The sequence below is a fragment of the Cryptomeria japonica genome, chromosome 4 (genome assembly GCF_030272615.1).
Source record: "Cryptomeria japonica chromosome 4, Sugi_1.0, whole genome shotgun sequence".
Lineage (NCBI taxonomy): Eukaryota > Viridiplantae > Streptophyta > Pinopsida > Cupressales > Cupressaceae > Cryptomeria > Cryptomeria japonica.
The window spans coordinates 495910111-495934649 of record NC_081408.1 but is presented as its reverse complement, the minus strand read 5'-3'; the positions used below and the strand labels follow the sequence as shown (position 1 = coordinate 495934649).

General features: G+C 37.0%; 1 protein-coding gene across 5 annotated transcripts in view; it reads right to left on the bottom strand.

The window, feature by feature from the left end:
- Window positions 1–11490, bottom strand: part of LOC131060372 (transcription initiation factor IIB) — a 69873-nt gene extending 58383 nt beyond the window's left edge. For all 5 annotated transcript variants that reach the window (XM_057993561.2, XM_057993560.2, XM_057993563.2 and 2 more), the window contains exon 1: window positions 10747–11490. In XM_057993561.2, the coding sequence (XP_057849544.1) occupies window positions 10747–11099 (353 nt within the window). In that variant the 5' untranslated portion in view covers window positions 11100–11490. The remainder of the gene's footprint in view (window positions 1–10746) is intronic.
- Window positions 11491–24539: the final 13049 nt, after the last annotated feature.

The following is a 24539-nucleotide window of genomic DNA, read 5'->3' as shown; positions in this document are numbered from 1 at the left end:
GTTTTCCTCCCACTGAATAAGCAGTGGAGTTGATATTAATTTCCATTTCTAGTCCTCCTACTGCACAAGCGGTTGAGTGATTGCATTCTTCAATTCTTTGGCTTGTCCTTGGCTAGTTTACCGCCAAGTGATTGCATTGTTCTCAATATTCCGTTGTATAAGCGGAAGGGGTTGGCTTGCCGCCCGACTATTGTAATCATTTTCAGTTATTGGCATCTAACGATCCCCTCAACACTGTATGCTCTCATGTGATGAACCCTTGCTGGTTCAACTCTTCAACCTGCTGTAATTTGTAATTCTTTTTGGTATTTTTTATTATTAAGATGGTGTTTCAGAAATAGACAGAAGTTGCAGAAGGGGGTTTTTTAAATTTGCAACACATATTGAAATAATACATGAAATAATTAGCTGAAACAATAAATTGGAGAATTTAGGAGCATACCCATAGGTCCTTGGCCAATATTATTGAAATGAAAAGATTAAATCAGCAACTTATAAAGTTCTGGTTTTTATTCTGTAATCAATCCAGATCTGCCCTTATTTAATAATAAGACGCCCAAACAGTAAGATGGCACCAATTAATGGCCAAGCTATGAGTTTGGGAAAAGAGGCTTCCAAACCACAAAAATTTAACAACAATTACAGTAAATAAGAAAACCTACAACAAATCTGCCCTGTAAGAAGCCAAATCTGCCCCAATTTAATTCAATTTGACTTCTGAATGAAGCCAACCAAGCTGCAACAATTCGATTGATCTTTCACAATCTCAAAGCTACTGAATTCTGAAGAATGCACACTCTCCAAAACAAGTTCAAACCCTAGCCGCCATAGCCAAGTGCTCAGAAGAAATGTCAAATGCTCAATATCAATGAAGAGGTTTAATTTCATCTTGGCTGCCTAAATACCCAAAAAGTACATTTTTTGGCAATTAGGTTTTTAAAAATCATAACTTGCTTTTAGGGTTTCCAACTTAACCCTAAAAGCAACGCCCAACTTAGGAGATATTACATTTTCAGTTAAATAAATTTAAGTGATGCACTTTGTGGTTTTATTTTAATATTTCATTAAAACATTAATTGTCTATGGGAACCACTTAAAAATTCATATCTCCCTCATTATTGCTCAGAAACTAAATCTGTCAGAAGTTGGGGCCACAGTTCGCCATGCCAATGAAAATAGGACCATGTCTATTTTTAGCAGTTTTTCCCTAAAAATTAGGAAATCCTCATATAATGTCAGAAACTGATGAAACGAAGACCAAAACTGAACTCAACACTGAACTAGAACAAATAGACAGACCACTCCTCAAGATACTGCATCACTGACCCCCTTATCCATACCTTGTTAGCCTACAAGGGTCCAAAAAAAGGCTAACTCCTCAAACCACTGTCCCTGACTAGGATGGGGACATTACATCTCACCCTCCCAAATTGGGCTCTCGGTAATCAGAAAGTGAAAGGGTTACTTCCAGTATTTCCTTTCCACGCAAGTTTGATTATTCTAACCTTAACGGGTGAATCTTGTTGTGTTGAAATCAAAAAAATTTAAGGGGAAAATTACAAACGATTATGAGATGCATTCAAGGGCCACCTAGGTTCCCAAATATTGTGAATGCAGCCCAAGCCTACTACCCCATACTGCCTTAAAGGTGGCACATAACCTCATCCAAGATGTACCAAGCAAACAAAAGATATGAAATGACTATGATTGAAGTTATTAAATCCATGTGGCTACCTACCACTTGCATAGTAGGAATTTTCCCAAAACGAATCGACAAGAAGGTAGGACCAACTTCTCGATTTGTCACACATTCTACCTCTGCAATTTCACCATATACAAACAGAGATGTACAAACACTGTCAAAAAGCCAAGCTGTGTCTAGAATTTAGTTGGAAGCCTAAACATCTCAGAGCTTCAAATTCAGCCTAAACATCTCAGAGCTTCAAATTCATGACGATACTAAGCCCTGGACCTCAATGGCTAGCAATGAGAAGAAATAACTTGGGCATTGTTGTGATGTATTCACACATCGCTCCATTGGAAATGGGAGCCCCCGCCTTTTTGCTTTCTAAGCTAGTTGTCTTAGCTTAGCCGTTGGTAGTTGTCGAGTCTTTGCTATTAGCCTCTTATTTGTAGTCACTCTGGGGTTGATCAAGTCTCTCTCTTTAGGACTAAGTGAGATACAACACTTCCTTTGCCCAGCCAAGGCATAATCACTTCCACTTCTCCCAGCACTGTCAGTGGGTGCCCAAACCCGATCACACCCATTTCCATTCCTCACCATTGCCATCACCATTTCACCTTCCCCCTCTCAATCCCATCTTCTTCTATTTCTTTCCATGCACCCTCACCTTCCCTTCTATTTCTCGTACCTTCCATCTCCTTCCAACCTCTACTCACCTACCATCCTACCTTTTCACTTCCCCTTCCTACCTTTATCTTTACCCCCACTACCACTTCCATCTCCTTTAGCTTCCATCTCCTTCCACTCCTCTACCTCCCTACCTTCATCTATACCCTCGCCTACCTAACCCTCTTCCCATCCGAGCATACCCATCCATTACCCTTCACCTTCATTTACACCTACCTCTACCTTCATCCACATCCTCTACCCTCCATCTCACACCCCTTACCCCTCTACTTCCCTTGGCCTACCCTTTCCCTTTACCTGCCACCCTAACCCCTTACCCTTTCACCACCCCTTATACCTCCCGTTCCATTTTACTCCCCATATATCCTAACTCCTTTCACTACCCCTTATACCTCCCACATCCTAAATCTACCTTACCCCACGTATCTCCTACTTTCATCACCCATATCCCTTATGTCTCCCTTTCCCCCAACATCCACTCTTCACTTCCACATCCCACTACACCTCACATTTCTCTTCCCTCATGTCACACATGTTTGGGCCCCACCAACTCTAGGATGAAGATTTTAAAGTTTCTTAAGGCATTGTGATTTCTACTCCCTCTCCACCGTATCATGGTTTGGGCCCACAAGCTCTTGAGGTGGAAATTTAAAAACTTTTTTTTTAGATATTAACAATCCTATTTTATTTGCTGGACCCCACCAAACTTTGGAGAGAAGAAAAGTTTTAAGGCATTAAAAAAACAAAATAGAGGAGCATCCACCTCACCATTTCTTTTGACTCCTAATATCTCCAGCACATGCCACGATGAGACATGAGGCAAGGTGTGACTTCAAGAAATAAGGAAGCTGGCCCTGGAAGTAAAGGATGTGTCACATAAATAAAACACTGGATATTTAAATCCACATAAGGTAAAATCAGACATAAAAAGGGGTCTTATCAGGCATTGAAGCCAGTATTGCAGGTCTAAACAAAGACAAGTTTCTGACTATTAGATCGTAAAAAGAGAAAGCAGAAAGCAGAGAAAGTTTTGAGCAAGCATTAAGGTGAATTTAACCACCTCTTAGAATGAATTTCTGAGCAATCTCAAACCTGGAAACATCATTTGCTGTGATTTCTAAGATATTTTCATTAAATCTCAGCCTGATTTAAGTTAACCTCTTTAGTGCAGGTTTGGATCAGACATATGTTGAGTTTTGAACATTATAATTGCCTTAGGATGATTCGTTTCTGGGCTTTTAATTATCAAATTATATTTCTGTTGTTGATGAAACTGTGCTAACATGATCACTATCAAGTAAAATCTGAGTTTAATGAAGGGCTAGGGTATGAGTCAAGGCTGGAAATAAGAATAGTTATCAGATGTTATATTAATTCTTTGATTTCCAGAATCTAACTACCCTTCATTTTTTCTTTCAATGTTGGTACCATAACTTAAGGTGTTGAAATTGCAGGAGATAGAGGGCAGCCCCAAATCAAGGAGGATTTGAAAGGTGAAGGCAAGCAAAATTTGATTGATCAAATCCTCAAATACAAATGAAGCTCTGATCACCTATCTGGGAGTGAAGATTTTGTTTATGCAAGGAAATGAATGCATTGACTTTGTACAAATGAACACAAAAATACCGATCAGTCTTGGCAAAAGAATACAAATGAAGACAAAATCATCGATTCTCAATGCAAGAATTAATGCTAGAAGATATAGGTGATCTGTTGGACACTTTTTGTCTTGTGCAAACAAAATTCAATAACCTGATCTGTTTGATAAAGGCAAAATAATAAGTGCAACTGAAGGTGCAAATGCCGATCAAGACTCTTGAAAGGTTTCTTTGCCTTGATGCAAATGCAACCTTTCCTTTGACATGAAAGATTGACATGAGAGTTGATCAAGTTAGAGAAGATTGGTAACAGCTAGCTGGAGATGGTGATTTGAACATACTTCCATTGCTCCCAATTTGGAGCGAACTTCCCTTGCTTTTTCCTTGAAGCGAATTTCCTTTGCCTTAGTCATGAAGCGGACTTTTGCTTGCACTTCCTTTGCTCTTGCCTTGAAGCGAATTTCCTTTGCCTTAGTCATGAAGCGGACGTTTGCTTACACTTCCTTTGCTCTTGGATAGAAGCGAACTTTTGATTGCATTTCCATTGCTCCTCCTTAGGAGCGAAGTTCACTTCCTTTGCTTGTGTTTTGAAGCAAACTTCCTTTGCTTTTGCCTTGGAGCGGAATTGGATTTCCATTGCCTAAGTTTTGAACAACTTCCTTTGCCTTGATTTTGGAGCGAATTTCTTCCTTTGCTATCAAAGTGGATTGATTGCACTTTATCAAGAGGTGGGTTCGCATGAAGGAGATGTGGTTAAGAAGAGTGAACTTCCATTGCTCTTGGTTAAAAGCGAACTTTTCAAAAAACTTCCATTGCTCATGATTTGAAGCGAACTTCACTTCCTTTGCCCAAGTCTTGAAGCGGATTTCCTTTGCCTTTCAAAAGGAGCGACTTCCATTGGTCAAGTCTAGGAGCGAACTTTTTTGAAGGCACTTCCATTGCCTCCATTTTGGGGCGAACTTTTTTGAAAGCACTTCCATTGCCCCCATTTTGGAGCGAAGTTCACTTCCATCGCTCCTCAATTGGAGCGAAGTTCACTTCCTTTGCCTAAACATTGAAGCGAATTTCCTTCATGCTCGTTGAAAAATACAATTGAATACGCATTTTGGCGCCAAGGTTTGAATTTGAGTGAAAAATGTAAGTTGGCCTTATAAACAACAATGACTTTTTTTGCAATTCCTTACTAAGTCGGCTTTAGTGACTAAGAGACACCTTTTCCATAAGCGCCTATAAAAGGGCATTCAAAATGTTCAATTGCTCAATCATTTCAAAGCGAATTTCTTCTCTACAAGAGCAGAGCAGCGAATCCAATCAGCAATAGCAGTGGACTTGATCATAAGGGCTGCGAATCTAATCATAAGAACAGAGAATTCAATCAGAACTACAGCGAAGTAGAGCAGACATAAGGCTAATTTGCTCAGCCACCTTCAGCACCAGCAAACTTCTTGAGCATTATCAGACATATCTCTTGATTAGAGGCATCAATTCAGGGCTAAAATCGTCCAAATCAAAGGTGAAGTGTATGATTGCAAGGGAATACAAAGGAAGTATAGGGATGAAGGAGAAACAACAAAGACATGTTCTACACACTCAAGACAAGGAATTTCAAGATCAACCATCATCATCACCACATTGAGCGAGCTTGAATAATCTTGAGTATCAAGAGATATTGCTCAACACTCTTCCATGATGATGAATCAAGTCTACAAGTACAAGCAGATTGAGGTGTCATCCTACTCACCACTCACCAAATCAAGGAGTTCCACATCAGCATGTCTAGATGCAATGCACCTAATTCATCTTATGGAGGCACAGACTTTGAGATACCTACCCTCACTATCTATTGGTCAAATATTTCAGAAAAGAGGTGTCCGGATATTGTAATTATTTCATTGGCTAAGGAGAGTTTGTTGTAACAAACCCTAATTAGGGTTTCCATCTTGCAATCTTGGCCATTGATATGGATTCAATTCAGGCCATTCATTGTAAAGAAAGCATTATAAAAGGCTCACTCCCTCTCACTTGTAAAGGTTAAAGTTTAGAAATAGTGAATAGGAAGTTAATAGCAAATAGTAGATAGCAGCTAGAGTAGACTAGGAGGAGAAGGCTGAGATTGTTGCCAAAGTTGTAAATAAACTTCCTTTTCATTGAAGTTATGGTGGAATGTGTTGTTTCTTTGCAAGTGCATGGTTTCTTGTTGGATCTTCATGTTAGATGATGAGTAATTAGATGAATGAAAGGAGTTGTGAATGATTAATGATGAAATTTGTTTATCCATACCACTAGCAATTTGTTGATTGTAGGTTTGCCTTGTGTGGTCAACTGGAACTCTTAATGAGCCTAACTTCAATTGCTACTTGCCTCATGGATATGCATTGCCTTGATGATGTCTTTGTTGTTGATAATAATTTGAACATCACGTGCCTACCTTAGGAGATCGCACTAGCTTTGTAGAGTTGTTTGTTGATGGTGAAGCAAAGCTTGGTTGAATTTCATCTAATCATTCATTGTCTCTTGCATTCTTAGGAGTAGCGAAGTCTTCCTAAACCCATCTTTTTTGCCCCTTTTTTAATCCTCCACGCAAGTAATTAGAATCTAAGTTTTAGCAATTCAAGTATTCAATATAAGTCCCCTTGGATTACCAGCAATCACATCAACCATTGAGCTTATCCACAAGTCGTGACCCAACATTAAGAACCTTGGAGTCTTCCAATTGTTCACATAGTTATGAGAGTAATGAATATTGTATTGATGGGACATATAGGCATATTCATTGCAAGAGGGCTTATGCGATAGGGATCACATTTGAATCATTGATGTGCAACTTTTGTAAGATGATTCCAGAATGTGATTACTTTAGGATGCATTTATATCATGAATAAAAATGTGCTAATAAAAGACATGGGGAGGATACAAGGAGAGGGAGAAGACTAGACTATTTGACTCAAAATGAACATGGAATAGCTACTAGGGTTTCAAATGCTAGCCAAAGATCAACAATACAAGCTCTTTGGTGGGAAAAGACAAAGGTTTCTATACTCTCTGTTAGAATTAGATCCCTAAAGGAGAAGTTGTTTGAATCGACTAAAAGGAAGGATGTCTTTAGGTTTTGCAAGGATGTGTGTGAGGCACACAAACAAGGAAAATTACAAGTTAAATATGTAGTTTGGGATTTTGTCAAGGATATATTTCACAACCTAATGCATCCAAAGGCAGGGAGAAGGTATAGTACATCCACTAAATCCCTTTATGAGATGATCAAGTTATGGGGAGGTCCTAGATTACATAGCTTTATTAGCTTGAATCTGGATAGTCCTTTAATTTCTACAACTTTGAGGCAAGTTAGAAAGTCATTGGCATAAATCTTGAGGGAGCACAACTACATGTTTGGTAGTAGGAAAAGTGTATGCTTCTAGATGGCCCAATTCCTTTCTACCTTGTTGAAGATGAAACTGTTGTGAGAAAGTATGTTAGATGGGTAGCAAAAAGTGATACATTGGTGGGTTTTTATGGTAATAAAGAAGAACATCAATGCCAATCACATTCCTTGGTGACAGTTGGTCAGGGAGTTGTAGGCTATGATATCATAATAGATTATTTTAAGAACAATGTTATTGGGCACTGTGCATGTGTTATTATTGCAAACCCTTTACATGAAAATCTTCCTCTTTTGGTTGTGTTTGCTCATCCAACATGCAATGGGTTCAATGCAAATTTTGTTCATCAACAATGGGAAAGAATATAATTTTTGTGGAAGAGACATGTGGAAAATAATTTGGGACCTATTGTTGGTCATTCCTCAAATGGGTATAGTAGAAGAAGACAACTTATGTTGATGGAGTATTGTTCAACATAAGGTGTTCGATATCAAATTTCTTGGGAAGGGTGGAGACTAAGTGGGTTGTCCAATGGTTGCAATGTAACAAGATTGCATGACCAGGACTACATCCACAACAACAAAAAGCTAGTAAATCCTTTATTTAGTGGTCGACGAGATTTGATTTTAGGAGAAGAGTTGATAAGTTTTAATCATGTTAGGATGGTTTATAACACTTTTAAAGTGGATAATCACAATCTTAAATGTGAAGAAATAGAGAGGATAGATCGAAAAAATCAGGGTTCGACACAATGCATTGCTTCGAGGCATATTTATAGCTATTTGAAAGAGATAAGAAGCACATATAGTGGGAGGGTAGAGAAGACACTAGCTATAGATCTACATATCTAATGATTGTTGTTGACTACATTGACATTTTTATGTCTTGAGTTTGACTCTTTGAGAAAGAGTGCAAAACGCTTCACGAGCTCATCATTTATTCACGTTATGGTTATGTTGGATACAAAAAGAATCTAACGATAATGTTGACATAAATTTCATCATTAGAGAGGCATATCAAGATGTGAAAATTTCTTGCGACTTCGTAGTTTTGTTTTTGAGATTCTTTCGAGATCAATACTCTCACTTGCCATGTATTTTGCACTTGACTGGGTCAAATGTATGTGAGAACTTCTTTAGCAAAGTTGGTGGGATGGTTGATGTAGAAAGGGCCTATTATTTCACTGACTTGCTTCATGTCGTTGGAACCCTTAATAGCGTTGCAGTTCAGATTAATCAAACCACCAAGGGCTTCATTTTAATAAATATCATAAGAAGCAAGAAAGTATCTGAGCCCCTGTTTTGGGAATTGAAAATCCTAATGAATTCTAGTATCTGAAATTTAAATGGGGCAATCACATAAACAAATGAATTCAAACTAAACTAACCACAAATCCAAAAATGGACATTTTCAGTCATAGACCTCAGTACCCGTTGGGAAGAGCTTGAGCATCTCAATGCTGGCTTGGAAAACCAAAATCCCATTGAATTTCATTATCTGAATTCCAAACTTTTGAGTAACCCAATAACAAATCCACTAAAACAACAGTGAGCGAAATTTGACATTAAACTTTACATATATAATTTATAAAATAACGAACAAACTCAATACCTAAAAATGAAAAAAGCCTGGGCATCTAAATGTGTTTTTCTGGAGCAAAACATCCAAGTTATTTCACCCTCCGAGCTTTAAATTTTAAGCACTCACAAACATTAATACACCGAACTACACTGACCAAAGTTTGACACTAGAACTTTGTTTAAATAAAAAAAAATATATTGTCATTAAGTTTTTCATTTTATAAGAAAAATCAAATATCTAGCAATAAGAAGAACTTGGAAATCTGACCCTTTATTAAGGAGCTGAAATCCCAAACAATTTCACCCTCAAAGCTTTGAGTTTTGAGTACTCACAAAACACAAAACCACTCAATTTACATTGAAAAACTTCTGACTTAATTTTCTTTTAGTAACTGAGAAGAGATTTATTTTCATGGACATTTTCAGTCCGTAACTTGAATGCCTGGCAAAGGGAAGAATGTGACCATCTAAACACTTTTTTGGGTGCTGCTAAAATCCCAATAAATTTCACCACATAAGCCTCACGCTTTAAGTAGCCACGATGTCAATCCATTTATGTTACACTGTTCAAAATTTGCAACTAAATAGTAATAAAAAATCAATGACTATCAATGAGAAGAACATGGATTTCCAAGCATTTATTTGGGGAGCTAAAGACAATATAAATTTCATCACCTAAAGTTTTTAATTTTGCTTCAAAAATATAAAATTAAAACCTCAAGGCCTACCCGACTCTGGGATGATCTGGGCATCTAAAAAATATTTTAGGCAGCAACAATTCCGGTGAAATTCAATCTCTGAGCTTTAGATTTTGACTGGCAAGTCAAACAAATCCACTAAAATTAAACTGACAGCAAATTGAGATAACATCGACTCATAAAGCTAGAGAAATTTTACTTTAAAAAAGAAAATCCAAAAACACAGACATTTTCAGCTATAAACATCAATGGATGCATTAGAATCTCAATACTCTTTTCAGGGTCTCAAAGGAAAATGAATTTCTTCTTCCAATGTTACATTTCGAGAACACACTAAAATAAATCCACTTAAACTACGTTAACCACTCTCGAATTGTACTTCAAGTTAAAAATTAGGTCCATCAGGCCAAGAGTAGCTGGTGAGCTAAAGTCAAATTAGGTCCATCAGGCCAAGAGTAGCTGATGAGCTAAAGTCTTGGGTTTGGTCCCCAACACGCTCGCCCCCCTCCAAGAAATTGAAGTAAGGCAGGCTTGCCTAGGACAGAATCACAAGCTCCATTGAGGCAAGGCACCGACCTATGACTTGAAATATACAAGAACCATTAGCTCTCTCTCTCAAAATATCCAAGTACCATTAGCTCTGTGTCTCTCTTTCTCTCTCTCAAAATATCCAAGTACTATTCTCTCTCTCTATATATATGTGTGTGTGTGTGTATATGTATATGCATGCAATGCTAGCAATTTGAAACAGTTGGGCATCCACACACTGATTTTGGGAGCTAAAATCCCAATGAATTTCATCATCCGAACTGCAACTTCTCAGTAATCACACATAAACCAAAGAAATTTTGACACTGGATTCTAATTTCCAAAGAGAAAAGGATAAAATATTTTGATGCACCGCCAAGGGACAAGGTGAGCATAGTTACATTTTTCTCGGGAGATAAAATCTCAATGAATTCTATTCTCTAAACTTCAAATTTTGAGCACCCACAAAAAAACATAAATTACCAAATTAGTCTCTCAAATTGTGCAGACCAAAAATCTTATACCAAATGTTACTCCCATAACTGAAAGAAAAAGTACATAAAACCAAACCCAAGAGCTTTCTTTTTTGTTTACCTCTCTGCCATGGTAGCAATTGTTCTAAATGCCATGATAAGAGAGCGGTCCGGGTTCGAACCACGGTTCTGCCAGCGTCCCAATGTGGAAGTGAGCAAATCCCCACTGCTGCCATTGGGCTTTGAAATTACAGTGGACAGACCTCCGTCATTCAAAAGAGGATTTGAGGGGCCCCCAACACGAACAGGGTCGTTGTCTCCTGATTCATTTGCAAAAGTTCTCCATTCAGAAGTCTCATCAATAGAGTGAGCTTCCAACACAAGCCCACATTCCACACACACTGTGTCTCCTGCAGCATGGTCCAAAACTACTTCAGTTGGTTTCTTACAGTCTGGACAGAATGCCTCTGTCATCTTCACTCTTGTTTTAATTTTTTGTACCAAATTTTAGCTGCTTTGAATTAATTTGCATTTCAGTTGAAGAGGGTTAGTACAGTTTTGTAATTTCAGTTGTTGGCGGTGCTCTTTGTTTAGTTGAGAATGTTTTTGGTATGAGTAAGGATATCTTGCAAGAGGTTTTGTGCTTGTTTAGTTTTGATTAAGTAGTTTTTGGTGTTATTCGTGTGCTTGGTCACCAGATCGGATTTGCAGAGAGGTCCCAGCGACATATCAAATCTGTGGTAAGCACATTAGTTAAACGGTATTAAGGCTCTGGATTCTGCAGATAATTTAGCCACGTCTGCTATATAAAATTAGGAACGTATTTTTTTACTAAGTTTTTGAAAGTTATTTCCTCTTCTTTGCCAATCCTTTCTGTAAACTTTTCCATGGAATTTAACTATATTATAAATAAATTCCCTATCAACAAAAAAATATCTTATTTCCGTTCGTGTCACGAGGACGATATGACTGGAAGAAAGTGCATGACTTGAGGGTGAATTAGTTTTTTTAATTAGTGTTTATTTTGACCGAATAGTTTAATATATGATACATAACAATTAGTAATCAATATTTGTCTTTATAATATTGTAATAATTAAGTAAATTATTATTAATGATCAAGTTTCTATTGACAAGAACATGAAGTATAATCTTTCAAATATAGTATCTAAATATTGGAAACACAAGATTATATATATTATCTTGTTCACAAACTAGAATACTAAACCTTACCTAGTAGCATGCTTTATCTTTAAATCCTAATCTTTTTTGAATCCTAACACTAACTCTAATCTTATTTAAACAATAAATTAATTGTTATACTAACCCTAATCATAATTGAATCATATCCCTAACCCTAACACTAATAAAATTGAACCTCAACCCTTACTCCAAGCATTGTCATAAAATAATAACTCTAATTATATAGCCTAGCCTTAATCCTAATTGGGCTTGAGCTATAATAATAATTAAACTATAAAATGAACCCTAACTATAATTTTACCCTATTCATAAATTAATCAAGGTGGAGATAGAGTTAGGGTTATAACATTATTAATATTCTTTAATATAAAATAATATCTCTATCATAATAAAACATAGCTAATACTCTTATAAAATTATTAAATGAAGATTATAATGTACATTAATAATATAATATTATATTAATAGATTATAGGCATTGAAAATAATTATAATATAATAATATTAGTATAATTATATTTGAATGTATTCATTGTTGCGTTGTTTATTGTGTGTTGGGTATATGAGCTAGGGCTCTCGTGCCCTAGCTACTTCCTTCCTATGTGGGCATGTTCGTTGTGTGGTTGGTTCGAGGGTGTGGGTGTTGTTTGTAAGGTGTTGCGAGTGGGGACAGGGGTCCCTCTTTTCCTTTTGGTTGGTTTGTTGTGAGTATTCTTATTGCTCTAGCTTTTGGCTTGGTTGGGGGTTGCATGTGGAGTATTTGTTGGTTGTTGGGGATGATTATTTGTGTTTGATGTTGGGGTTGGGTGTTGTGTTTAGGGATGGGGTTTTGTCGAGGCATGACTATGGTGGGTGGAATGGTGGTTGGGTGTGGGTAGTTTTTCCTTTTGTAGGTATGGAGGAGTAGTGGGTTTCCTCTGGTTTGGTGGTCGTTGGTGTTGTGTCGCCTCATGGTTCTTCTTCGGGTGTGCATGCAAGGTCGTCATAATCTTTTATGTGGGTGAGGGATCCAAAGAAGTGAATGGATGTCATTCGAGGAGTCAAGATCATCCAGTTCTAGTCATTCCTCTAGAATCGATTATAGAGGATGTCGTTGACTAGAGAAAACATGCTTTGATCTGTAAATTTCTCGGGATCCATATTTCTCTGTTGGTGTTGGAAGTCTGGATACATCACTCTTGGCAAGGTGAGGGGGATATGGAGATTATGTTGGTTGTGAATAGCTATTTCATGGTTTTTTTTTCTTGTATGTATAATCGAAATCATGGTTTTTAGGGAGGATCCTACTTTTACAATCATGTGGGCATATTCATTAAACCTTGGCATGTGGGTTTCAATTTGACAAAAGAATTACCCTTGAGGGTTCCCGTCTGGGCTCATCTGTCACAACTTCCTTTGGAGTTATGGAGGGAGGATATTTTGCAATGAATTGTTGCTCTACGTGGGAAGCCAACTACAATAGCTCAACAAACCCTTGAGAAAAAGGTTATTACTTTTGCTCATATTTATGTTGAGATTGATTTGAATAATCCGTTGTTGGGTTCTTTGAAAATTTGTTTAGGCTCTTCAGCATGGGTTCAATAATTATATTATGTCTCTTCCTTTTCGGTGTCAAATTTGTCATGAGTATGGACACCTTCAATATCAATGTCCTAGGGTTAATAAGGCGTTTGGTGGTTCTCCTTCTTCCTCGACTCTGAAGGTGGATAAAGGGGACAAAGAAAAAGCCCCTATCAGAATGATGAGGGCTTCAACCAGTTTGAGGTGTTGGACACTTCAAGCCCCTGGATAAATGGATTCCAATGGAATTTTCTTTTGGGGCTATTAGTATGGGTATGGATGTTGTGTATGAGAAGGGGAATATTCCTATTGTGCAGCAATAGGGGATGTCCCCTAATGGTCCTGATTCGAGAGATCAAGGCAACCTTGCAGATTTGTAGGATGATATTGTCTTCGAAGATTTGGCTAAGGAGGTGTTGGCATCTAGTAAAGGAAGAGGGTCTTCTCAAGCTTTGGGTTTGCAACAAAGGCCCCTTAAGAAGGCTTCTTTTGATAATTCTTCGAAAGGTGGTTGCAAAAAGGATCAAGAAAATATTAAATTAGTTTGGGAATTGTTGGAGGAATCTAAGTATGTCAAGCCCATTGAGGCTCACTTCCCCCCATCTCTTTAATAATTATTCTCTCTTAGAATGTTAGGGGGTTGAATAGCATCCCTTGACAAAAGGCTATTCATGATTTGGTTGCAGTTCATTCTCTAGATATCTTTTGTGTTTAAGAGACTAAGCTTTTAGTTGATTATATGCCTCAGCATGCTTCTACTATCTATCATTTTGGTCACTGTTAGTGCATTGGTTCTATGGGTTGTTCTGGAGGTCTGGCTCTCTTTTGGGACTCGAGAAAGATTGTTCCACTCTGGTGGATCTCTAGCCATTCTGCTCTTTCTATGGTCGCCTCTAGTTTGGAAGCTAGAGAGATTATTTTGGTTACTTGCCCCAATCAATTTTCATGGCAAAACTTTTCTTTAGTCTCACATAAGGTATGTTAGATCGTGTGTGCTCCTTTCCTTCCTTGGGTTTTAGTTGGTGATTTTAATTATGCATTAAGTTTGGAGGAGAAAAGGGGAGGGTTGGCTCGATTGGGTCCTTCCTTTGATCTTTTTTTGTGAGAATGTGGACCTCCTGAATTTAATTGATATTAAACCATCTAATGGGATCTTCACTTGGAATAATAGATGGTGTGGAGATGAAGCTATATCTAAACGGCTAGATAGGTTTCTTGTTTCCTATTTTTGGGTCGATGGTAGCTTAAGTATTATCTCTAAAATTCTTGATTGGAGGGGCTTTGATCATTGGCCAATCAAATTTTCATCTACCTCTGTTTTAGTTCCTAAAAATCCTCCTTTCAAGTTCAACTTATGTGGATTCATGACTCTTCCCTTCATGACTCAATGGCTCAATGGTGGAGAGATGGTGGCCCTTCTTATGGTACTGCTATGGATTCCTTTGTTAAGAAATTGTAGTTTTTCAAATTTCAGCTTAAGAGATGGAATAGGTTGTGCTATGGTAACCTTCATGCTAGGAAGAGGAATGTTCAAGCATGTCTGGATGTTATCACAGGCCAAATTTGGGATTATGGTTTCTCAAAGGATTTGGGTAGAGCGAAGTCTCGGGTTGTGAGGGAATTGGAGGAGTGGGAACTTTGTGAGGAGATTTTTTGGAAGCAAAAGGCCCGAATTGATTGGCTTCAGGAAGGTGATAGGAATACATCATTCTTTCACAATTTGGTGCAAGCTCATCAAAATAGGAGTTATATCTCCTCTTTGGTAAATTCTATGTCTCATGAAGCTACTTAATACTATTCTACTCTCTTTTTAGAAGACTCGCCTCCTATTGAGGTTGAGGAGAATATGATCCTTGCTTGTATCTCCTATCTAATCACCAATGTGATGAATGAGTCCCTCATGCATCTGATATCTTTTCCTGAGTTGGAAGAGGTATTTTTTGGGATGCATAAGGGTAAAGCCCCAGGTCTAGATGGGTTTCTTGTAGAATTTTTTCAAGAATTTTGGGATATTGTTAACTTGGATTTGTTGGAAGTGGTCTAAGAATCTTATGGTAGCAAACAAATGCTTCAAGCCTTGAATTTTACTTTCCTTGTTCTTATTCCTAAAAAGGAAGGTGCTAACCAGATAGATTTTTTTAGGCCCATTGCTCTGTGTAATGTGATCTACAAAATTATTACTAAACTAATTGCAGAGAGTCTCAAAATTTGGCTCCCGACTTTTATCTCGGATGAGAAAGGGAGTTTTGTGGCAAGTAGACAAATTTTAGATGGGGTGGTGATTGCTTCTAAAGTCATTCACTGTATGGTGGTGTCTAAGGAGAAATCTATGTTCATCAAACTGGATATGGCCAAAGCTTATAATAGAGTTAAGTGGCACTTTTTGTGAAAACTTCTCATTACTTTTGGTTTTAGTCAGGAGTGGGTCAACTAGATGATGAGTTGAGTTAATTCTTCATCCTTCTCTGTTATTATCAATGGTGAGTCATTTGAGTTATTCAGATCTTCCAGGGGTCTTCATCAGGGGATCCTCTTTCTCCCTATTTGTTTATTTTTATGGTGGAGGGCTTGGGTAGATTTATTAAGTCTTGAGTTTCTCATGGCTTGATTCAGGGTTGGAGCTGGGGTAATGGGTTGCTTATGCTTTCTCGTCTTTAGTTTGTGGATGATACAACTCTTATGGGGGTTGCTTGTCTTCAGGAGGCTGAATCTTTCAGACGGACTTTGGATATTTATTTGGCTTCTTCAGGTTAGAAAGTTAATGAGAATAAATCTTCTATCTATTTTTTGAATACTCTTGAGGCTATTTAGGGAAGAATTGCCAATATTTTATAGTTTTAGATTGGCTCTCTTCCCTTGTCCTATCTGGGTATCCCTCTTACTATTAGTAGGATACCTAGACCTTACTGGCAGGAATTGTTGGATAAGATATGTTGAAAGGTTAATCACTGGACTCACAGATGGCTATCCACTACAGCTAGGGTGACTCTTCTTCAATTTGTGATCCAAGCTCTTCCTATATATAGGTGTTTTATTTAGTGGGCCCCTATGTATTTTCTTAAATAATTTGATGCTCTTTCACGGTAATCCCTTTGGAGTGGTAATTTACATACTTGTAAATGGAGCTTAATTAAGTGGGAATCTATGTGTAAGCCAATGAAGGAGGGGGCTCTTGGTCTTCGTTCTTCGTTCTTCATTCTTGAATGGGCAAGCTCTTGCAGCCAAATTATATTGGCATTGGTGTACCTGTTAGAATCAAATTTGGGCTCGCATTCTCACACATAAGTACCTTAAAGGAGTTAAATTTCTAGATGTTTCTCATTATATTTGGAAGGAAGGGGGTCTCCAATTTGGCATACTCTTAAAACTGGGGCTCGGCTTGTTAAGAGTGGTCTATTTTGGATATGCAATAAGGGCTTTGAAGCTCTCTTTTGGATGGACTCTTAGGATGGTAATCCTCCCATCCTTTCTATGTATCTATGCCTCCAACTTCTCTGTGATTATTTTACTGCAATGGGTTGAGAGAAGGTGGCACATTATAATACTTTTCAAAATTCAGGGTTGGTTGATGGTTATGCATGGAAGGATTCCCATGAATGGCCTCCAAGTGGATCAAAGGAGGCTCATAGGGAGTTAGCTTAGATTATTGCTTCTCGGGAGTGTAACTCCTTGGTGGGGCATGATGTTCTAGCTTGGGACAGAGATTCCTCTAGTAAGTATTGTGTTGCTATGAGGTACTTGGAGCTTATTCGTCGATTATTTGTAGGGGTAGAAGTACCTTGGTGGAAACATGTGTGGAGTAAATTTTTGTGGCCTAAATGCTACTTTTCATGTGGCTGGTGGTCCAGAATTGATGTCTTACTTGGGATAATTTGTGCAAGCAAGGCTTCCAAGGTCCCTCTATGTGTTCTCTTTTCTACAATAGTGAGAAGTGTGTTTCTCACCTCTTCTTTCCATGCTCCTTCTCGAGAGCAATTTGGCACTTCTAGTGGGGTATATGGAACTAGACCTGCTGGCATGTTTCATCTTTGGCTAATTTTGGGCCCGCCTAGGTAAGCCCCCTACTAAGACTTCTTTTCTCTAGGTCACTTGGGCTATTGGTCCCACTTTCATTATTTGGCATATTTGGTTGAAACAAAATTGTAGGACTTTGCATGATGCTAGGATGGTTGTTCAGCATTTATGGTGGAAAATTATTCATTCTCTTCATGAGACTATCTTGGAAAAGTGTGATCTCATCGAAGGTGTGGATTATGAGGATGTTGATATATGTAATTGGTTCAAGTTTTCTCTTTAAGGAGGTGCTCCTTATTCTAGGAGGAGGTGTGCCAAGCACATCATGAGAAATAGATATCAACTTTCTTTGCGAAGGATTATTAGGGAGGTTCATTAGTTCCCTCCTTCTCAGGGAGTTTTAAAACTTAACACTAATGGTTAAACTCGAGGAAATCCTAGGCATGTTGGTATTGGTGGGGTAGGTCATGATAGCTCTATGTATATTCTCTTTATTTGCTCAATTTATAAGGTTATTCATACCAATAATTTAATGGAGGCTCTTGCCATTTTGTATGTGGTGGAGCGTAGTTGTGTTTCTTGGCTGGAAAAGGATTATTTGTGAATTAGATTCTTAGGTGGTGGTGACTTTGTTGAATGAGTAGCGGTTCGATGAGGTTATTTGGCACTTAGTTGTGGTGATTAGACAAATTCTTTAGTTGTGTGGCTCTCCTTGGAATCTGTTACTTTTTGTCACATTCATAGGGAGTGGAATGGAGTTGTAGATTGTTTGGCCAAATGGGTTTCTTGTCATGAGCAGGGTTGGAATATAATGGATAGAGGGCAATTATTTCCAAAGATGTCCCATTTGTTGTATCACTTAGCACAAAAATTGACCATGGAGGCTTCACCCGCTAGGTGATATGATATCACATGCGCTCATATTGGGGGGTTTAATATCCCAAAAACCCAAGGCAATATATTGTAGATATATTAAGGATGTAGGGGTTGTTTAAATGGCTATCTCGAATATAAATATTTAGAGGTATTTTTTATTCATCAAATGCTATAAGTAGGGGTTGGATAGAACACTTCCACATGTGTCATCATCAGTGGATCACGGGAGTCAAAAATTCAAAAGCATTGGCTATAACATGATTTTGTCAATGGTTATCCCTTTTGATGTGTGCATCCATGTATACATTGTCAAGTCGGCAAGATGAGATTTGAACTTTGCCAAAACTTGGAATTTCATCGGTGAGCTTCATTTTGTTGAGTATATTTCACTTAGAAGTCGGGGAAAAAAAGTGATATCAACTTAAAAATAACCAAAAATTGGTTCCATAAAGGACAAGTTGGATGCAGTAAATGTGTATTTGAATTTAGATAATATTCAGTTTGAGTCAAATAGTGTTCATTTAGAAGGCGGGAAGTAAACCTCATGGAAACCTGCAACTTCAAGCCATTATGAAGATTTATAGTCAAAGAGGACTGGGGAACAATACCTAATCAAGTATTTAGAAAAAATTGTGTCCCCTCCTTTGAACTATTGTCCCTAAGATCATAGATATCTTCTCCTCGTCATTCTGTTTGTTGAATAGGCGAGCAATCTGCTCCTCCGGGGATTCTCTGAGATTGTTCGTGCATACAAACAAACACTAAACACCAAAAGAATTTGTCATTTTATGTACATAGTCTTGATGAAAAAATCACTGCTTTATAGCCTTCATAGCCTTCATACCCTAGTGATAGAAAGAACTCTCAAAACATATATTTTTGGGATTTGTATTTTAAATTTGTGCCCAAATCTTCAATTTGTTGCAGATCACCATCGTTTTGTTGAAAAGGATAAGACCCTTTCGTCCATTTGCCACCTATTATGTTCAAACCTGCATTTTGTACCTTTAACTACAAAAATATATACAATTGGAGAATTCGATCAATTATTTTTTAGTTTTGGCAGAAAATCAACTCATCGAGCTCCAATGTAATCTTTCTTTTATCCTTTTTGTGGCCTCGCATATGGTAGACTCTGCCACCAAAATAGAGATTTGCAATCTTACGGAATGCAATTGCAGTTCCATGTGAAGTCATGTCATTCTTTCCAAGTAACTAATGTTGATTTACACTTATCTGAAACTAAAAGATCTCATAATTCATGCCCTTGGTAACCTCAATTGGTATAGAAAGAAAAAGAAATAGTTCCTCGGGGCAATTGTCAAGGAAAACAAACACCTTCATTGACTCTTAATTTTCCCATTTCCAAATTAACCCCTTCATGTGTAAAGTTGACTTGCTTTTTTTATTTAGTTATGGATGCAAATAGATGAAAATACACATCATTTCATAGCAATATTATAACCAAACTTCTTAATTTTTTATTATAATTTTATCCATTACTTAACCAACTGATAGGTACATGTGGATTGAAATGCGAATGGATCCAATCATAGATAATTGTTATTGGTGAAAAAAAAATTGTTGTTGGCACAGTCATTTGTCGAAAAGGTTGTACACTTGTTGACATCCGTCATGAAATTGTGGACGATGAACTCATCGAATATCCTTTTGATTTTATCAGTGGGATTGGGCATGCTTTAAATATAAAGTAAGAACAAAAAAGGACAACTACAACAACATTTATAGGCATTACGAGGAAACATGACACGATGTATGTTTGTACACCTGAGTCAAATATAGTGGAAAGTACACCAAACCCTCGACCCAATAGAGAGAGTGTGGAGGTAGGTATGCATAAATAGCCAAGAGTTGGAGATGGGTCTGAGTCAGTGGAACAAACCATAGTTTTTGATCCTAATGTATTGGTGAATCTTGGAATTAGAAAGTGAATAGTTTAATGGAAGAATTTGTCAATGAGAAACTTATTCTCAAAGTATATTCAAAAAAGGGGGAACCTAAAATAAGGATCCATTGTGAAAGTTGTGGCATTGATTATTGAACAAGTGAAGTAACCATGGTAGCACGAACAGTTCATAACTTTAGAAGCAATCATATGAAAACAATGTCCCATCAATGTCACATTTTAATGGAGGGAAATGGTGAAAAACATTCAAGTAGCATAGAAAAGAAGACAAAAATGGTTAGAGATTGATTTGAGATTGATAAAGAAATTAAACTTCTAGATGATTTTAACAAGACATAAGTATCTAATTTGTTCAAGGTAGTGGAAGAAACACTTGCAGGCTATGAGGATAAGAAAAAAGTGAGTGAAATGTACACAATGCAATAAATGGTTTTGTTTGGTGCCAACAAGTGGTAATATTGTCATTTCTCTAAATGAACACATGAAATCAAAGAAGCACACCACTACTACTGATACAATTTTTTTAAGGATTGGCACGGCTGGGAGACCCAAGAAGCCTATTAATGATAAGTCCCAACAAAGTTTGACTTGGTTCTTGGTCCCATCATCACCAACTATATTACATAGGGGTTCTACAAGTGTAGAGTCCAAGTTCAATTTTTTTTTGAATATGATCTATTTTTAATTTGTACATTATTTATTTTATCATCTTATAAAAGATCATTCATTTCCATTGATGTTGCATTATTGGCGAGATTGGTATTCCCATATTAATGATAATGGAGAGAGATTAGACACAAAGGTCCTAATGTATGATCAAAGGGTTGGAAAATTATGGGTCATAGAGAAGCATACCAAGATGATGCTATGTTATGAGAGTAATGAATATTGTATTGATGGGACATATAGGCATATTCATTGCAAGAGGGCTTATGCGATAGGGATCACATTTGAATCGTTGATGTGCAACTTTTGTAAGATGATTCCAGAATGTGATTACTTTAGGATGCATTTATATCATGAATAAAAAAGTGCTAATAAAAGACATGGGAAGGATACAGGGAGAGGGAGAAGACTAGACTATTCGATTCAAAATGAACATGGAATAGCTACTAGGGTTTCAAATGCTAGCCAAAGATCAACAATACTAGCTCTTTGGTGGGAAAAGACAAAGGTTTCTATACTTTCTATTAGAATTAGATCCCTAAAGGAGAAGTTGTTTGAATCGACTAAAAGGAAGGATGTCTTTAGGTTTTGCAAGGATGTGTGTGAGGCACACAAACAAGGAAAATTACAAGTTAAATATGTAGTTTGGGATTTTGTCAAGGATATATTTCACAACCTAATGCATCCAAAGGCAGGGAGAAGGTATAGTACATCCACTAAATCCCTTTATGAGATGATCAAGTTATGGGGAGGTCCTAGATTACATAGCTTTATTAGCTTGAATCTGGATAGTCCTTTAATTTCTACAACTTTGAGGCAAGTTAGAAAGTCATTGCATAAATCTTGAGGGAGCACAACTACATGTTTGGTAGTAGGAAAAGTGTATGCTTCTAGATGGCCCAATTCCTTTCTACCTTGTTGAAGATGAAATTGTTGTGAGAAAGTATGTTAGATGGGTAGCAAAAAGTGATACATTGGTGGGTTTTTATGGTAATAAAGAAGAACATCAATGCCAATCACATTCCTTGGTGACAGTTGGTGAGGGAGTTGTAGTCTACAATATCATAACAGATTATTTTAAGAACAATGTTATTAGGCACTGTGCATGTGTTATTATTTCAAACCCTTTACATGAAAATCTTCCTCTTTTGGTTGTGTTTGCTCATCCAACATGCAATGGGTTCAATGCAAATTTTGTTCATCAACAATAGGAAAGAATATAATTTTTGTGGAAGAGACATGTGAAAAATAATTTGGGACCTATTGTTGGTCATTCCTCAAATGGGTATAGTAGAAGAAGACAACTTATGTTGATGGAGTATTGTTCAACATAAGGTGTTTGATATCAAATTTCTTGGGAAGGGTGGAGACTAAGTGGGTTGTCCAATGGTTGCAATGTAACAAGATTGTATGACCAGGACTACATCCACAACAACAAAAAGCTAGTGAATCCTTTATTTAGTGGTCGACGAGATTTGATTTTAGGAGAAGAGTTGATAAGTTTTAATCATGTTAGGATGGTTTATAACACTTTTAAAGTGGATAATCACAATCTTAAATGTGAAGAAATAGAGAGGATAGATCAAAAAAATCGGGGTTCGACACAATGCATTGCTTCGAGGCATATTTATAGCTATTTGAAAGAGATAAGAAGCACATATAGTGGAAGGGTAGAGAAGACACTAGCTATAGATCTACATATCTAATGATTGTTGTTGACTACATTGACATTTTTATGTCTTATCGTTTGACTCTTTGAGAAAGAGTGCAAAACGCTTCACGAGCTCATCATTTATTCATGTTATGGTTATGTTGGATACAAAAAGAATCTAACGGTAATGTTGACATAAATTTCATCATTAGAGAAGCATATGAAGATGTGAAAATTTCTTGCGACTTCATAGTTTTGTTTTTGAGATTCTTTCAAGATCAATACTCTCACTAGCCATTGTATTTTGCACTTGACTGGGTCAAATGTATGTGAGAACTTCTTTAGCAAAGTTGGTGGGACGGTTGAAGTAGAAAGGGCCTATTATTTCACTGACTTGCTTCATGTCGTTGGAACCCTTAATAGCGTTGCAGTTCAGATTAATCAAATCACCAAGGGCTTTGTTTTAATAAATATCATAAGAAGCAAGAAAGTATCTAGAATAGATTACACCAAGAAAGGATACAAAACGTTAACATATTATCAAAGTATGATTCAATATCTATAGATGATAAAATTATAGAAGCCCTCAATATAGGATTGAAGGACGCACAAGACATTTTATCATCTCTTGGCATGCAATAGGAGAATCCCACACAATCTTCTTGGTGGGTTAAACCATGGACAAAGGACCAAAATTATCCAACATTCCAAGTTGTGGATGAAGTAGTTGACTACTCTCCACCAACTCATTCCAACTCTATATTCCAATCTATGCCTTTATTGGCACCCAATCATGGTGAATTGCAAATAATGGAAAGTGAGTGGAGGCATGAGTTAGATGAAATTTTAGATTCCATTCATGAAAATGTAAAAAACTGTAAAAACCAATGCTAGATCTTGATGGTAAGGATATGTTCAAATCTTGCTTGGTTATTCAGTTGAATGGAAATCTGACGTTATCCAAAGGTAGGTTGACTAAAGTGAGGAATGGGGTCTACTTTAGGTGAGATGAGAGGGTCCCACAAAAGGGTATTTCAATTAGATTTGGAATTGGATCAGATTGTGGGGTGTTGTTTGAGAGAAATTCAATAACTCCCACTGAACATACTATAAGAAAAGGTTTTTCTCGAAGTACAAGACAAGGTGTTTCTTGTGGAAAGTTTTACATTGTAAGGGTTCAAAGAATACAGAGGAAGGATGGTAATAGGGTGTTTGATTACCATAATGACTTTGACCCTTTGGATAGGTCAGAAGGCTTCGAGCTGCAATTATGTTGGTACAATAGAATAAAGGGGCAGCACATGTACACACATGATTTGACAGATCATGCTTTTGTGGAACTTGATTTTGTCATAGCAACAACCAACTCATCTTACAATAATAGGAATGATACATACAAATTAGAATAAAGAGATCACAATTATTTTTCAAATTTTGTTAAAAATATGAACAAGGTGTATTTTCAAAACATTCTACTTTCTTCTTCCCTATGTAATCCCATCTATTAAATTGTTTAAAAATATGTTTTTTTATCAAATGTAATATTGGTTTTATACTTTTTGGCTTCAAGTGAAATGAATATTCTTGATGGTGAATGTTCAGTATAACTCAACCAATTTGTTTCTACCTACTTCTTGGTGTAAGTTTCTTTCACCAGCCATTCATATTTTATTGTGAAATGAAATTGGAAAAAAGATAAAATATGTTCTAAATGAAATTTCAATACAAATTTGGGTCTCACATGGTGATCCAAATGTGTAGGTATATGGTTTGACATAATTTATATGTCATTCATGATGTCAATGGGGTTTTCAAATCAAATTTAAAGGTGCTAGAAGCTCAACAATCAAATAGCTTGGTATAGTGCATGCTCTATACAACTCTATAGACATTATATTTGCATTATTTAAAATTGGGGCAATGCCCTCTATGAACTTGAATGAAACCGATTAGGTTGTCCCATTACAAGTTGATTGTTGGTGTTAACTATTGAAGGTATACACAAGTTTGTCTAGCCC